The following is a 16893-nucleotide window of genomic DNA, read 5'->3' as shown; positions in this document are numbered from 1 at the left end:
GAGGACAGAGCACGGGCCTGAGACTCAGAAGGACCTGGTTTCTAATCCTGGCTCTTGCTGCTTCTCTGCTGTGTGACCTTGAGCAAGTCACTTCACTTCTCTGGGCCTCAGTTCTCTCATCTGTAAAATGGGGATTAAGCCTGGGAGGTCTGGAGGCCTTCCCAGACTGAGCCCCCTCCTTCCTCTCCCTCTCCTCCCGCTCCCCATCCCCCCACCTTACCTCCTTCCCCTCCCCACAGCACCTGTATATATGTATATATGTTTGTACAGATTTATTACTCTATTTATTTATTTATTTTATTTGTACATATTTATTCTATTTATTTTGTTTTGTTAATATGTCTTGTTTTGTTGTCTGTCTCCCCCTTCTAGACTGTGATCCTGCTGTTGGGTAGGGACCATCTCTATGCGTTGCTGACTTGTACTTCCCAAGCGCTTAGCACAGTGCTGTGCACACAGTAAGCGCTCAATAAATACGATTGAATGAATGAAGGTCCACGTGGGACAGGGACTGTGTCCAACCCAATTAACTTGTATCTAACCCAGCACTTAGTACAGTGCCGGGCACATAGTAAGCACTTAACAAATATCATTGACAAACAGAGTGGCCTAGTAAATAGAGCATGGGCCTGGTACTCAGAAGGACCTGGGTTCTAATTCCGCTCTGCCACTTGTCTGCTGCGCGATCTTGGGTAAGTCACTTCACTTCACTGTGCCTCAGCTTCTTCAGATGTGAAATCGAGATTAAGACTGTGAGCCCCAAGTGGGACATTCATTCATTCATTCCATCGTATTTATCGAGCGCTTACTGTGTGCAGAGCACTGTACTAAACGCTTGGGAAGTACAAGTTGGCAACATATAGAGACGGTCCCTACACAACAATGGGCTCACAGTCTAGAAGACGGGCTCACAATCTAGAAGACCCAGACTAGGTCCAACCCGATTGGTTTGTATCATTCATTCATTCAATCGTATTCAATCGTATTTAATCATATGCACTCCGGTGCTTAGTACAGTGCCTAGAACATAGTAAGTGCTTAACAAATGCCACAATTATTATTACTATTATAACAGCTGGGGCCACCCAGGGTGACATGTCTTTGTGCCTTGCCTGGCCTAGCAGGATAAGAGTCCAACCCGATTTGCTTTTATCCTCTCTGGAGCTTACTACAGTGCCTGGCACATAGTTAGCGCTTAACAAACGAGCAAATTATTATTATTATTAGCCGTAGGGGTAGGGAATAGGGAGGGGAACATTCACGACCTGTTCAGGCCACCCTTGCCCTCAGGTCCCACACTCACGGCAGGTTTCTCATCCCAGGTTCTGGAAAGAGGAGTCAGCGGGGACAGGAGAGGCTGCGGATTAAACCAAAGACAATTAAGATCCTGGAGCAAGTCCCGTCCATCCCGAGTTGGGAATTCACCGATGCAGGAAGAGGGAGGACTTGACCCCTGTTCCTTTCTGTAGTGACCAGGATCGGCCTCACCGTGAATCCGAGACACAAATACATGTGGAATAGATGTCTTCTAGACTGTGAGACCGCTGTTGGGTAGGAACTGTTTCTATATGTTGCCAACTTGTACTTTCCAAGCGCTTAGTACAGTGCTCTGCATGCAGTAAGCGCTCAATAAATACGATTGAATGAATGAATGTGGGAAACAAGGCAGCTGAGCTTCAGCTCCCTGCAAAACTCCCTTCCGGCTTTCACACTGAACGCGCTTGCTGGAAGAAAAGTGAATTAGCTCTGCCTATTCATTCATTTGTTCATTCAGTCGTATTCATTGAGTGCTTACTGAGTGCAAAGCGCTGTACTAAGCGCTTGGGAGAGCACAATATAACAATCTACTGACATATTCCCGGTCTACAAAGAGGGCTCACTAACCTCAGCCTGTGACTGAAGCAAGGAGCAGGTTGCTTTAGACTCACCCCATGGCCCAGTTCAGGGTTCCCCTGGTGGGACCGGGGGTGGAGGGAGGCAGGAAGGGAGGATGAACACCAAGAGGAGAACACCAAGAAGCTGGACTTGGGATAGGTATATGAAGGAGCAGCGTGGCTCAGTGGAAAGAGCCCGGGCTTTGGAGTCAGAGGTCATGGGTTCAAATCCCGGCTCTGCCAATTGTCACCTGTGTGACTTTGGGTAAGTCACTTCACTTCTCCATGCCTCAGTTACCTCATCTGTAAAATGAGGATGAAAACTGTGAGCCCCCTGTGGGACAACCTGATCACCTTGTAACCTCCCCAGCGTTTAGAACAGTGCTTTGTACGTAGTAAGCACTTAATAAATGCCATTATTATTATTAAGGAGCGGGAGAAGAGAGCAGTCAGGCAGAAGAATTCCCAAGAGCTGAGAGGTGCACCTTCTGGGTCCCACACCGACTATGTTCAGAAAAGAGAAGCACTGTGGCTTACTGGAAAGAGCCCGGGCTTGGGAGTCAGAGGTCTTGGGTTCTAATCCCGGCTCTGCCACTTGTCAGCTGGGTGACTTTGGGCAAGTCACTTAACTTCTCTGTGTCTCAGTTACCTCATCTGTAAAATGGGGATTAAGACCGCGAGCCCCACTTGGAACAGGGACTGTGTCCAAACTGCTTCATCTGTACCTACCCCAGAGCTTAGAACATTGCTGGACAAATTGTAAGCGCTTAACTAATGCTATTACTCTTCTTTTTTATTATTATTGTAATATTATGAGGAAACTGAGGTCCAGAGAAATTAAGTGACTTCTCCAAAGTCACACAGAAGGCAAGTGGCAGAACTGGGACGAAAACCAGGTCCTCGTGTGGGGAGAGGATATGCTTTGGAGGTTAAAGGTCAGCACCCGGTTATGCCCAAGCAAAGGTCAGAATCCTCAGGAATAAGGTGATCTCTGAAGGAACCAGGATCAAAATGGCAAGACCCCTCATAACTCCCCAGACCCAGAAACTTGTCGACAAAATGCTCCCACTTACGCTGCTGACAACGGCAGGGTGTGGAGGGATGTTTTCAGGGACAGGGATCAGTTCTCCCAGCTGAAACAGAAGCAGTGAAGAGAATAAGAACAACCACGGTGCGGAGGGGCATCGGCTGCTTGGGCTGGTTTTCCGGCCGGCCGGGACGATAGTCCGGGAAACCGTTGCCCAGGTAACCGGACAAATGGGCCAGGGGTAAGACTGGGAAAGTTTTGAGTGGTTACACAAGGCCAAAAGAGGTCTCCTTCCAGTTGTAGGATAAAACATAGGGGGGGAAATGGCCCAACCAAACCGGCCAGAGACATTCATTCATACATATTTATTGAGCGCTTACTGTGTGCAGAGCACTGGACTAAGCGCTTGGGAAGTACAAGTTGGGAAGATTGCACCTGGGCCCAGTTCTCGGAGGAAAGGAGATTTGAAAATCTCAGAATCTTCACCTGCAGTCTTCTCCATCCATCTCTGACTCGGAGAAACAAATCAGCACTGTCACTCAGATAGATCAGTGTGCCTTCTGCCACCAAGTATGGCTTCTGCAGCATCCCTTCAAAGTTTCTAAATGTTGCTACCTGCCAGAGGGTAAACAACAGTTGGCAAATTAGAGGCCACCACATTTTTCTGTAAAAACATTACGTTTCTTATGCATGGGGATTAGGAAAATCTGCCTCTCTCTCTCTCTTTCTGTGTCCTCCTCTAGACTGTAAGCTTGTTGTAGACAGTGAATGTCTGTTTATTGTTACACTGTACTCTCCCAAGCTCTTAGTACAGTGCTCGGCATATAAGTGCTCAATAAATATGATTGAACTGGGTTCTTAGGTTTTTCTAGCATCTGTCCTTTTAAGAGATCTGGGCACTGCACAGATAGCTTTCATCCAGGTGCCTTTCTAAATGCCAAGGTTGAAAATTCATCGGGAGAGAGGCAGGGCAGTGGGAGTCAGCAGCGGGGAATCGGAGCGTGGTGATGGGAAAAGGTTGGAGGGGGAGATGGCGGTTATAGTTTCAGGTGACAAGATGAAGGTCAGACTAGCCCAAGGCCCAAAGACACACTCGGAACCTCTGGTGGGGGGTGGGGACAATGGGGGAATAATAATAATGTTGTTATTTGTTAAGCTCTTACTATGTGCCAAGCACTTTTCTAAGCACTGGGGTAGATACAAGGTAATCCCATTGTCCCACGTGGGGCTCACAATCTTCATCCCCATTTTACAGATGAAAATGTACCGTGTACCGTGCTCTGCTCCTAGAGCAGGGCTGTGGGTTGGTCTGGGGGAGAGCCCAGAAAAGACCCCCAAACTCACCAATGGATCTCAGCGCATTGTCCTAAAACACAGACCTAGCTCACAGTGGAACAGGGGCCGCTACCCTCCACCTCTGTAATTTATTTCAATGTCTATCTCTCCCGCTAGATTCCCCAGCTTGGGGGTGGAGACTGTGTCTACTGACTCTAATGCACTCTCCCAAGTGCTTAGGACAATACTCTGAACAGAGTAAGCGCTCAATAAATACCACCGATTGACTGATTGATAGTTATGGCAGCTGTCAGCCATTCTGGATGGAGAACCTGAAATCCTGACCCATGGAGGGTGTGGAATTGACGACACAAGTTTGAGGTAGTTTTAGAAAGTGGAAACCTCTTTCCCTGCCACCCTCCAATCAATCAATCAATAATATTTATTGAGAGCTGTATGCAGAGCACTGGAACAGAGCCTCCAGCGCTTAGTTCAGTGCCTGGGACATAGTAAGCGCTTAATAAATACCATGATTATTATTATTAATAGGCTTAAACTTAATTACTAATTGTCTCCAGGCTGCTTATTAGAGAAGCAGCATGGCTTAGAGAAGCAGCATGGCTCAGTGGACAGAGCCCTGGCTTTGGAGTCAGAGGTCATGGGTTCAAATCCTGGCTCCGCCACTTAGCTGTGTGACTTTGGGCAAGTCACTTCACTTCTCTGGGCCTCAGGTCCCTCATCTGGAAAATGGGGATTAAGACTGTGAGCCCCCCGTGGGACAACCTGATCACCTTGTAACCTCCCCAGTGCTTAGAACAGTGCTTTGCACATAGTAAGCGCTTAATAAATGCCATTATTATTATTATTAAGTGCTTGGGATAGTAGAGTTAGTAGACGTGATCCCTACCCTCAAGGAGCTTTCTGTTCCTGTCCTATCAGGTCACCTGTCCTAAGTTGACCTGAACCCCAGGAGGGAGAATTTGGGGATATGGTGGTTTGCTGCTGGGTTGGGAGAGGACACCACCCGGCTAGAAAATGCTGGGTTTCCATGGAGACCTCGGTAGCACCCATCAATCATAGCAGTGAGCATCCGAGAGGGACTCTGTATTTGGCGCTGGCTTTCTCGGCCCTGTTTGGCTCCCTCTCTCCAAACCCCTTGAGCGACGCCCAAGTAGTGGTTGGTGAGCACGACCCTTGACCCCAGGTCAATGAGCTCAGATCCCAGGCTCCAGGGGAGGGAAAGAGGGCCGTTTGGCTCCTGTATTAGTTCTTGGGTCCAGGCAAAGTGACTCCAGGCCCTGGGAGACCCGCTGGCAGTAAGAGCTGGGTGGGCAGTGAGAGAAGGGCTCCCCTCATCCAGGCTCTTCTCAAGGATAGCCGATGTCCCCTGGAGGCAGGATATTCTTGTTTTTGAGTGTTGAGTGAGTGTTTGGACTTCCCAGTTGCAAGACATCCAGTGGAATAGGTGAGGACCTCCTCAAATGGCAAGGTGGGGCAGATCTTCAGCCACGACAGAGATGACGGCAGCCAATTTCGGCCTGAAGAATCCCAGCCGCCCAGAAAACTCCGGCCCCCCAGGGAGCTCTTCTGCAGCTTCCAGCCCTAGTCATTCATTTACTCAGACATATTTATTGAGCGCTTATCGTGTGCAGAACATTGTACTAAGCACTGGGGAGAGTACACTAGAACAATAAACAGACACATTCCCTGCCCACAACGAGGTTACAGTCTAGGGCATGAAGCAGCATGCCCTAGTCGATAGAGCACAGGCCTGGGGGTCAGAAGATCATGGGTTCTAATCACCATTCTGCCACTTGTCTGCTGTGTGACTTTAGGCAAGTCACTTCACTTCTCTGTGCCCTAGTTACCTCATCTGTAAAATGGGGATTAAGACTGAGAGCCCAATGTAGGACAGGGACTGTGTCCAACACGATTTGCTTGTATTCCCCCCCAGCGCTTAGTACAGTGTCTGGCACATAGTAAACTCTTAACAAATACCACAGTTAACATTATTATTAGAGGGGGAGAACTCTAGAACCCTAGAAATCCAGGTTTGCCCTTGGAAATTTCCCAGTGGACTAGTGGGCACCTAATTTTCTCTCAGAGTACTATGCCATCAACAAAACCTGAGAAGCAGTGTGGCTCAGTGGAAAGAGCCTGGGCTTTGGAGTCAGAGGTCATGGGTTCAAATCCCGGCTCCGCCACTTGCCAGCTGTGTGACTTTGGGCAAGTCACTTCACTTCTCTGTGCCTCAGTTACCTCATCTGTAAAATGGGGATTAAGACTGTGAGCCCCCCATGGGACAACCTGATCACCTTGTAACCTCCCCAGCGCTTAGAACAGTGCTTTGCACATAGTAAGCGCTTAATAAATGCCATCAATATCCTCAACCCCACCTGAAACCCTCATTTTCACTGACCAGGTTCCTGGATCCGGGAAGTCCTGGCTGGCCCGGCGGGCCGGGGGGTCCTGGGAGTGCCACTGCTGAAACCAAGTGGAAAAGTTACTTTTGTAGCTCCCTCTCCTCTTCAGGAAGGACGTCACTCCCTTGGTTTCTGGTCTTGTCCCAAAGGAGCTCCACCTATTCCCACATTCTAATACACTGCTCCACAGGGCAGGGGAGGGACATGGAGTCAGCGCAGTTCACTTGGGGCATTGCTTCAGAGCTTCCCTCTCTCCTACCCATCACTGTCCTTCCAGGCCCCCTGGGTCTAGTGACTTTCTCGTTAGCTGCAAAGCATATTCGAGGGGAGAGATAGAGGATGATTACTTGAAATAGAGAGACACTCGCACACCGACACGGGGGAGAGAGAGAGACAGAGAAAGGGACAAAGGAAGAAAGGGAGAAAGACAGATCCCCGCAAGGATGTAACTCAGTCTGTATGATAGTACGGTGGAGTCTGCTGGGGGAAGAAAGTTGACAAATTGAGACTGGAGCAAGAACACACCCTCGTCTCTCAGTGGATGACAATCCGGTGGTCGGCCCAGTCAGCGGAGAAGAGTGGCGACCTGGAAAAAGAGGTGTCTTTCTCACCTGAGCCATATATAGCTGGGGGTCCTGGAGGTCCTGCAGGCCCTGGTGGGCCTGGTGGGCCTGGGGGTCCATCCTGTCCAAATCCAGGTGGTCCAGGTAACCCTGGCACACCTGGGGGGCCCCTGGGCCCTACAACTGTGTCGCCCTTCTGGCCCTGCCAGCAAAAAAAATCAAAAAAAAAAAAATCAACCCCTTCCCCATGTCACACTCGGGTCCTGTTCGCAGCCAGGAAAGAGGAGTCACTGTGACCCACTCAGGAACCACCCCACGGCCCCACTCCCGATCTTCCGACATTCCCTCCTCGGATTAGGAAAAGCACGGGTCTCGATGGCTGGGGAATTAGCTCAGATGGTAGACCGTTCCCTTAGCACGTGAGAGGTCGCGGGATCGATGCCCACATTCTCCAATTTCTATTTATTTTATTTTGTTAATGATGTGCATCTAGCTTTACTTCTATTTATTCTGAAGACTTGACACCTGTCCACATGCTTTGTTTTGTTGTCTGTCTCCCCCTTCTAGACTGTGAGCCCGTTGTTGGGTAGGGACCATCTCTATATGTTGCCAACTTGTACTTCCCAAGTGCTTAGTCCAGTGCTCTGCACACAGTAAGCACTCAATAAATACGATTGAATGAATGAATGAACCAAGGATAGATATTCCATTCTCTTGTGGGGGAAAACGTGAAGAATAACGACAACAGAGAGGGAGGAGGAAAAAAAAAGGGATGACCAAGATTCTTTAAGAAGGTCAGTTAGAGTTGGAAGTCATCCTGAAAGTTGAATCAAAAAGATTTAAGGCATTTGAAGTAAATGTTCATGAGGAATATAAAAGTATGCCCATTTTGATGGGAGTGAGTGTATGCCGCTTTAAGTGAAGGCATGTTCCAGGAGCCCTAGAAAGTCAACAACACAGAACAGAGTGAAGAAAAAGAACAGAGTTGGACCCAGGCTTCCTCATAAAGAGCTTAACTTTTCTGTTGTATTTGCTTTATCAACCCTGTGTGATTGGTTTGCTCCTCTAGGAACACACCTGGTATCACCCTCACCAACCCACAATTTTCAGGGGCCCCGTGGGAGTGAAGACTGTGAGCCCACTGTTAGGTAGGGACCATCTCTATATGTTGCCAACTTGTACTTCCCAAGCGCTTAGTACAGTGCTCTGCACACAGTAAGTGCTCAATAAATACGATTGAATGAATGAATGAACGAATGAATGAAGAGGAGAAGCAGTGTGGCTTAGTGGATAGGGCACGGGCTTGGGAGCCAGAAGGACTTGGGTTCTAAACCCAGGTCTGTCACATGTCTGCTGTGTGTGACCTTGGGCAAGGCACTTAAAGTCTCTGGCCTCATTTACCTCATCTGTAAAATGGGGATTAAGAGTGTGAGTCCCATGTGAGACAGGGACTGTGTCCCACCTGATTACCTTGTATCTAGCCCAGCGCTTAGGACAGTGCTTGGCACACAGTAAGCACTTAACAAGTACCATAATCATTAAGGGGATCAAGGTACAGAAAGGAACCGTTTGTGGGGAAGTGAATGGAAGGAGCAGGTGAGAAATCAAAGTTTCTGTCCCATTGGGACACCAAGAGAAAGGATAGCTTAGTGCTCATATTTTTGTGGGTGTGGGGTTCTGGGTCTGCTCTCAGATGGCGGGATAGGTGAGTCAGGAGACCCCCTTCCCACAGGTCTTCAGTTTTCAACCCTGCTGTAGAACTTCACCTGTTTTCAGACTCCTATAGGACTCCTATAGGTCCTGTAGGACCCACCCAAATCAGGATATTTCCTTCTGCCACTCTAGTGATGAGGTGCCCTGCTCCCTTGGAGAGCAGGGGAAGAGTCAGAAAATAAGGAGCCCACATATGGCTTTTAAATGGAAAGTTCCCTCCCCACCTCCTATATTGGACCCTCCTGCCACCTCAACCACAATGACATGGGTCTGCTCTGCCACTTTTATTGATCCCTCTCCCAAAGCCAGGCCTCGAGATCCCCAAAAGAAATCTCTGATTCCAGCTATTTAGTTTTCCTCTCCCGGGGAAAGTAATTGCCACAGAAGCCCCAGCACTTAGAACAGTGCTTTACACATAGTAAGCGCTTAATAAATGCTATTATTATTATTATAAGCCCCGTGTGTCTGGGGGCCTGCGACTTGTTCCCCAAGAAAGTATGAGGTGTGTGGATTTATTTCACCAAAGTCTGGGATCAGCTCCTACAGCCTTCCCATTTGGCACCAGGGACAATCTGAACCCAGAACATTCCACACTGGAGAATCTGGGACATTGCTTACCTCTTGGCCAGGACTTCCAGGTAATCCCGGTGGTCCAGACATAAAAAATCCACCATTGGAATCTCCTTTTTCACCTTTGATCCCCTTGTCTCCATTCTCCCCCTTAAAGCAGACAGCATGGAAAGATCTGAGTGAGATGGAATGGAATGGTTCTGCCAAAATGAGCTTGGCCACTTGAAAATCGTGGTAGGGGATAGTGTAAGAGAAAAAATAGTTACCTTCATTCTGTCCAGAAAATGTTTCAATTCTGTTAGTGGAGCTGGAGGGCCTGAGAGCGAAAAGGTTATATTAAAATTTCCTAATTTCCATTTCTGAATGGTTCAGCTCCATCTCTCTTTTAGGTGACCACTACATTGCTCGGGGCCACTGACTGCTGTTGGTCAGCCATCACAAAAACCAATACCAGGTTTGAAGTGAGGATTTGATGCCCATAAGGGGGTTCTGATTCATTCTACCTATAAACAGACTCCTTCAGATCCATTTGCAGAGAACCTGAGTGGGTCCGAAATTGGAGAAAAATCCATCCATTTTCCTCAAGAGGAAATATGTGTTATGAGGCAGGTGGTAGGAATAAAAAGTTAATTCAGATAATGCTTTCCCGCTCAAAAACATTCAAACTTCTCAGTCCAAGAGCCTTTTTTATTTTATATTTCACTGCTCCCTTGCAACCAGCCAGCCCGAACCTCATCTGAGTAGTCCCACTTAGAACTCTTGGGCAAAATGAGCCACAACTCCATTTTCAGTCCGGTTTGGACTAATGAAGACAAAGCAGCTAATCTAAGGATACTGTTTTCTCAGGCAGGCTTCCCACTGGCCCAAAGGCTCGTGACTGACGGTTGATGCCTGAGGGTTCTGTTGGCTTCAGCCCACCCTCCCATAAACCTGCTGAGATGCTGGGGGCTGCCCTGAGCCCCAGGAAGTATGTGTCCAGTGCTCTACACACAGTAAGCACTCAATAAATACGACTGACTGACCTGACTGCCTCACTGACTAGGCTTTGGCTCCCGGGGCTCCTCCTGGGAGCCAAAGGATCCACGCTTGAGGGTCAGCGGATCAGTCGCTCTTTCCCAGGGTTCAGTCACCCACTTCTCTGGACATTCATTTGGACTTTGTTCTTGGGGATGCCGGCCTTACCTGGAGGGCCTCGAGCCCCTTCATCGCCTTTTTCACCTTTGGGGCCGACTGCCCCGGGAAGGCCCCATGCGCCTTTCTCGCCTTTGACACCTGAGGGAAAGACATTTCCCAGAATGACAATCGCCCTTCGTGTGGCTCTTTGCCCCACGGCACCTCCTCCCCGAGGTTGGGCTGGTTAGGCCAGAATGAGTGTCCGACATCTAACCTGAGGGTTATTTCTTCTAGGGTGGGGTTACTCCAGTGGGTAGACCTGGCTATTGGGAGCCCGCCCTAAGAAAAATAATGATAATAATGACACTAGCAATGGTATTTTGTTCAGCGCTTACTATGTGCCAAGCACTGTATTAAACGCTGCGGTAGACACAGTGTAATGAGAGGCAGGCACAGCTCCTATCCCAAATGGACCTCACAGTCTAAGGAAGAGAGAGAACAGACATTAAGCCTGCTTTTACGGATGAGGAAACTGAGGCGCAGAGACTAATTTGACCAAGGCCACACTGCAGATAATTGGCAGACCTGGGATTAGAACTCAGATCCCCGAGGATCCGGAGAAGCAAGCGTACCCTGAAACGAAGATAATTCCTGATGCATGGGATGAGGTGTGCCGACCTACGGAAAAAAACAATACGTTCAGAATATCCGCTCCCTCACCAGGCCCAGCCCCAGCAGGTCCTCTATACCAGGCGGACCGGGTTCCATAACTCCCTCCCTTGGATCACCGATACCATTCGGAGTTGGACTGAGGACTAGGGCGAGCGGGAAGTGCTGCCCCTCAGGACTGTAAGCTCGTTGTGGGCAGGGAAAGTGTCCATTTATTGTTGACTGCATGCAGTAAGTGCTCAATAAATACAACTGACCAGCTGAATGACTGTGGTTTCTGGTCCTAAGCAGGTGGTCTTGGGGACTCGTGATGCTGGAGGGCCCAGGTCCCAGAGTCACCGGTTCCCCATTCCCGCCCTACTCCAGGCCCGTTCCTACAGATCGTTTTTTCCCCATTCTGTCGGCAGACCAGAGCCATTGGCAGAGCTAAAACAAGGAAAGCAAGGGAAGCAAGGGAAAGGCGCGGATGGGATGCAGGCAGGGAAGCGGATGCTCAGGGAATGGGATCGGGAAGCTCAGACCTTTGACATTCTCTGAGAAGAGTAGAGTGTGTATGTGTGTGCGTGCATGCGCACACATATGAGGGAGAGTTGTACACCCAGAGACACAGGGAGAGAAAGAAAATGTGACAAAGAGAGCCAAGAGAGCAACGAGCAGTGAGAGTGCTGGACCAGTCTGTGCACCTAATTGACAAAGTAATGTATTTAGCAATGTCGCATTATTGGCATTCATTCATTAAACTTGTACTTCCCAAGCGCTTAGTACAGTGCTCTGCACACAGTAAGTGCTCAATAAATACGATTGCATGAGTGAATGAATTAAAAGTAATACCAACATGAAGATCGATCGTTTACTACATAGATTGAAAATGGTTGGTGTGGTTCGCTACTTAAAATGAATTTTCCTTTCTGAAACTTGAGCAAGGATATGGGCTTTTTATGGTATTTGTTAAGCGCTTACTATGTGCCAGGAACTGTAGTAAGCGCTGGGGCAGACACAAGCTAATCAGGTTGGACACATCTGAGGTATCTCAGTTACCTGAGGTAATTGAGGCACAGAGAAGTTAAGTGACTTGCCCAAGATCACACAGCACACAAATGGCAGAGCTGGGATTAGAACCCAGGTCCTTCTGCCTTCCTCATCCGTGCTCTATCCACTAGGCCACACTGTTTCTCTTTTTTTAATGGCATTTATTAAGCATTTACTACAAGCAAATGTTGCCAACTTGTACTTCCCAAGTGCTTAGTGCAGTGCTCTGCACACAGTAAGTGCTCAATAAATACGATTGAATGAATGAATGCAAAGCACTGTTCTAAGCGCTGGGGAGGTTACAAGGTGATCAGGTTGTCTCACGGGGGGCTCACAGTCAATCCCCATTTTACAGATGAGGTAACTGAGGCACAGAGAAGTGAAGTGACTTGCCCAAAGTCACACAGCTGACAACTGGCAGAGCCGGATTTGAACCCATGACCTCTGACTCCAAAACCCGTGCTCTTTCCACTGAGCCACGCTGCTTCTTCTTCTGCTTCTCTTGATCCTGGGGTTGATCAGGATCAAATAGGTTTCTGAGCTATATGAAATCCCTCTGTGGCTTGGAATCCTTAATTTCCGATCTTAGAGTCCAATCTTCACTCTGGGTGTAACTTTCTTGCTTGGAAAAATACAGTCTCCAAAACCTTTAGTGCAAATAGCACTGCTATACAATTAGCTGAGAAAATTTCTCCATCCCAAAGGACCAAAACCCCCTTCAGTGCTATGTGTTTCTAAAGAGACTGGAGTTTGGTCAATCAGAAAAGGCAATGGTAGCCTTTTGGGTTTGCAGATTTTAATTAAAAAATGCATTTGCCAAAGTGTTTTTTTTGGTTGTTCCTGCCCATAGTCACATTAAAATGTCACGGGCTGTTATCTAATAGGCTCACAATTTAAAGCACCAATAATACAGGCACACAAGACCCTCGAGCCGGCGTTTTTAGGCAAGTCTAGGCCGAAAAAGAAAGTGGAAATGAAGGATTAGCCATGCTTTTTCTGAGCTCATGCTTGCCCTCCCGCCTGTGGCTCTCGCCTGTTCTGACTTACTGGCGTTTTACAGTGGGGTCTGGGAGAAATCGGAAAAACCGTCTGCGGGAAATTGGGAGGAAAATTAATTCAGTAAACACCGGCAAAGCCATGACCCATGTACAACTTGATCAAAGGACAGTTGCTCCCCACCTCCGCCCCATCTTGGACATATTTCTTCAGACACACTTACCCCTTTGATGTTAATCACAGCCCCTGGTGGTCCAGGAGGCCCTGGGGGCCCAGGTTGACCAGGGGGACCCTAGGAAGGAAGAGAGAGCAAGATCATGAATCTCTCCTTTCCAGGGGACATCAGCCCCTGTGGGACTCTCACTCTGGGGGAGCCCAGAGTGGGAGAGAGGAGGGGGCTTAAAAGGCCAGAGCCTGTCCTGAAAGGGCCTTCCAACCTGCAGCCCCCCCATATCCTGACTCACCAGAGGGTCTGATGGGGCCTGAGAATGGGGACCTATGCCCTGAAGGATGAACAACGAAACACTCACCTCCCTCTGTATCCAATGAACTCCTCCTAACCCATCCTCCACCTCCTACCTTCCCATCCCCCAGATTGGGAAACCAAGGATCGGAGAGACATGGCTTTGCCAAGGACACGCAACAGATGAGGGGCAGGCTCTAGAATCGAGCCCAGCTTCTGTCGTCCTGGGCCAGAGCTTTCTCGGCAAAAGAGGTCCTCTCCTTTCCACCAGCACTAGTCCTCAGGGCTGATCCCTCTGAACTCTCTTTCCCCATAATTTGGGATAACCTCGGATACTGAGGCCTCCTCAGCAGGTCCTGGGATCTCCAGGATTATAGGCTCCTCGAAGGCAGGGATGCTAATTTTGTTGTACTCTCCCAGACACTCATTGCAGCGCTCTTACACATGGTAGGTGCTCAGTTAATACAAACTGATGGGTTGATGGACAATCTTGAGACGTCTGAGCCAAGAAATAACAGCAAGCTGCTCCCTTCTGCCATTTTCTGCATTGCCTCCTGATTCTTCAAGCATCCCCTCTGCCCCCGAATTCTAGACCCTCCGAAGCCTTGTCACAGAACTCACCGGTAGGATGACACCACGCTCCCCCTTCAACCCCTTGAGTCCATTGAGTCCTGGGCGGCCCTGAAATTGAGATGTAGTTTCAGGGTCTGGACGCACCTGATTTCAATCCAAACTACACCAAAAGCGTTCTCCTTTGCCCGCAGGCTGGGAGACCCAATACCTACGGGTCGACCGGGGAATCCGAATTCTCCTTTATGTCCTGGGGGTCCTTTTGGTCCCTGTAGCCGAGAAACAAAAGAGATCGGAGAAGAACTGTTCAATCTGGAACCTGCCTAATGGTGGGCAAATGGGACAGGGGTGGGCTGGCACCGAGGGCCCAGAATCTGGGGTAAAATGTTCAAAAAGCCGTTGTCCCATAGGAGAGGAATGTCCCATACATGTAGGAAACATCATATTCTGACCTGTCACAGCCACCCTTCCCCATGGTCTCAGACCCAGTCCCTCTGAAGGACACCTTCATGCCCCTCTTCTTCCTCTCCCACCAGGCCAGACCTCTCTGCAGCCCAGCCTGGTATAAAGGACAATATCCTTCCATCTGCCCACAAGTCATATTGATCGTTTTCCTTTCTGCTCCCTCACGTCCCACTTGTTGGGAAAAATTTGGGCCTGGGAGCATCAAGGGCTGGGAATTGACAGGACAGTGGGGGGAAAAAAAGCCTCTGGAGAAGAAAACCCACTGGCTCTTGAGAGTTCTAGGCCAGAGAAGAAATGGAAGAGAAATCTCTGTGGAGTTGGACTAACCCTGCTTAGCACTGGAAATGGTTCTGCCTTTCCTGTCTGGAATGGAGACCAGCTCCTTCATTGGAAAGGCCTGAGGGAGAGGGGCTTGGGAAGCCCCGCAACCTTCCCGTGGCGACTCGAACAAGTCCCGCTCTCAACATGCCCTGGGCCACAGGGATTTAAATGGCAGTAATATGTGACTTCCATAATTTCAGAACTTTAGGCAGCTTTGGTTGGAACCGTTCCCCTGATGCCCTGGGTGGCTACACCCCGAAATTCCTACCAGTCTTCCTGACCCACCGAACTTGTTGGACTCCAAGTTTTATTTTCTGTGTTGTTTTTAAATTTATTTTGGCCACCTGTCAACCACAAGGAGTCGAGAAGGGTCCACAAAGGGGCTTGCAAGCGCTCATCTGCCCCAGAATGACAAACACGCAGCCTCTTCAAAACACCGTATGTAAACTGTCCCACACTTTCCCCCTGCAGTGACCTCTACTTCTGGATATTTTTAGCTTCATTACCCTGAAAAATAATGCTTATGCATTGAAGACCACCTGGTCTGCCGGGGATAAACATCCAGATTGTAGTCATCGGACCACATAGGAGAATAAATTACGGGAAAGGCCAATTTCCCCGAGATCAGTGCGCGTTCCAAATGTCAACAGCAAAATGCGTGTATTCCAGTATTGAGATTTCCTTCAGGGGCTAATATATCTAATTCAAGTGGGTTAAATAAGGATCGCATTAAATGGGAAGTTAACGAATGGGGACAGGAAAAATAAGGAGACTGAAACAAAGGGTTTCCCTGAATTTGTAGGAAGATGTAGCAATTGAGTTAATGAGGGACTAGTTAACGCTTCCTAGTCCCAGCCCAAATCCAAACTCGAACCCAAAGCCCCAACTAGACTGCCTGGAACCAGTGAGGGAAGAGAGACCCCTCTCTAATTGAGCCACCCTGAAGTCATCTTCCTCCCCTGCATCTCCTCCTCCTCAGAACTGACTGAACACCTCTTTCACTGTAGCACTGCACCCAACCGATTTTTAACGCAGCCCCAGCTCTCTATGAGTTCTAACCTAAGGCAAATAGCAATAGCGCATAAATGACAGTTGAATGAAATAAAGGCCAAAGACATACTCAAACCAGCATGCCAAGATCAGAGTAGGATAATAATAATAATACTATAATCACGATGGCATTTATTAAGCGCTTACTATGTGCAAAGCACTGTTCTAAGCGCTGGGGAGGTTACAAGGTGATCAGGTTGTCCCACGGGGGGCTCACAGTCTTAATCCCCATTTTCCAGATGAGGTAACTGAGGAATAGAGAATAATAATAATAATAATGATGGTATTTATTAAGTGCCTACTATGTGCAAAGCACTGTTCTAAGCACTGGGGAGGTCACAAGGTGATCAGGTTGTCCCACATGGGGCTCACAGTCTTAATCCCCATTTTCCAGATGAGGTAACTGAGGCACAGAGAATTATAATAATAATAATGATGGCATTTATTAAGCGCTTACTATGTGCAAAGCACTCTTGCAAGTGCTGGGGAAGTTACAAGGTGATCAGGTTGTCCCATGGGGGGCTCACAGTCTTAATCCCCATTTTCCAGATGAGGTAACTGAGGTACAGAGAATAATAATAATAATGGCATTTATTAAGCGCTTACTACGTGCAAAGCACTGTTCTAAGCACTGGGGAGGTTACAAGGTGATCAGGTTGTCCCATGTGGGGCTCACAATCTTAATCCCCATTTTCCAGATGAGGTAACTGAGGCCCAGAGAAGTTAAGTGACTTGCTCAAAGTCATAGAGCTGACAATTGGCGGAGTCAGAA

General features: G+C 48.5%; 1 protein-coding gene across 1 annotated transcript in view; it reads right to left on the bottom strand.

Moving 5' to 3' along the window:
* Positions 1-16893, bottom strand: part of COL15A1 (collagen type XV alpha 1 chain) — an 81784-nt gene that overhangs the window by 4643 nt on the left and 60248 nt on the right. Inside the window, exons 27-39 of the mRNA XM_038770329.1 lie at positions 14501-14554; positions 14337-14396; positions 13476-13544; positions 13304-13345; positions 11191-11236; positions 10628-10717; positions 9712-9761; positions 9494-9595; positions 7211-7364; positions 6596-6660; positions 3388-3516; positions 2948-3007; positions 1304-1357 (exon numbers count right to left, since the gene is read on the bottom strand). Coding sequence (XP_038626257.1) covers positions 1304-1357; positions 2948-3007; positions 3388-3516; positions 6596-6660; positions 7211-7364; positions 9494-9595; positions 9712-9761; positions 10628-10717; positions 11191-11236; positions 13304-13345; positions 13476-13544; positions 14337-14396; positions 14501-14554 — 975 coding nt within the window. The remainder of the gene's footprint in view (positions 1-1303; positions 1358-2947; positions 3008-3387; positions 3517-6595; positions 6661-7210; positions 7365-9493; positions 9596-9711; positions 9762-10627; positions 10718-11190; positions 11237-13303; positions 13346-13475; positions 13545-14336; positions 14397-14500; positions 14555-16893) is intronic.

The sequence above is a fragment of the Tachyglossus aculeatus genome, chromosome X3, assembly GCF_015852505.1.
Source record: "Tachyglossus aculeatus isolate mTacAcu1 chromosome X3, mTacAcu1.pri, whole genome shotgun sequence".
Classification (NCBI taxonomy): Eukaryota; Metazoa; Chordata; class Mammalia; order Monotremata; family Tachyglossidae; genus Tachyglossus; species Tachyglossus aculeatus.
The sequence above is the reverse complement of the archived record's forward strand: the minus strand, read 5'-3'. Positions and strand labels throughout refer to the sequence as shown.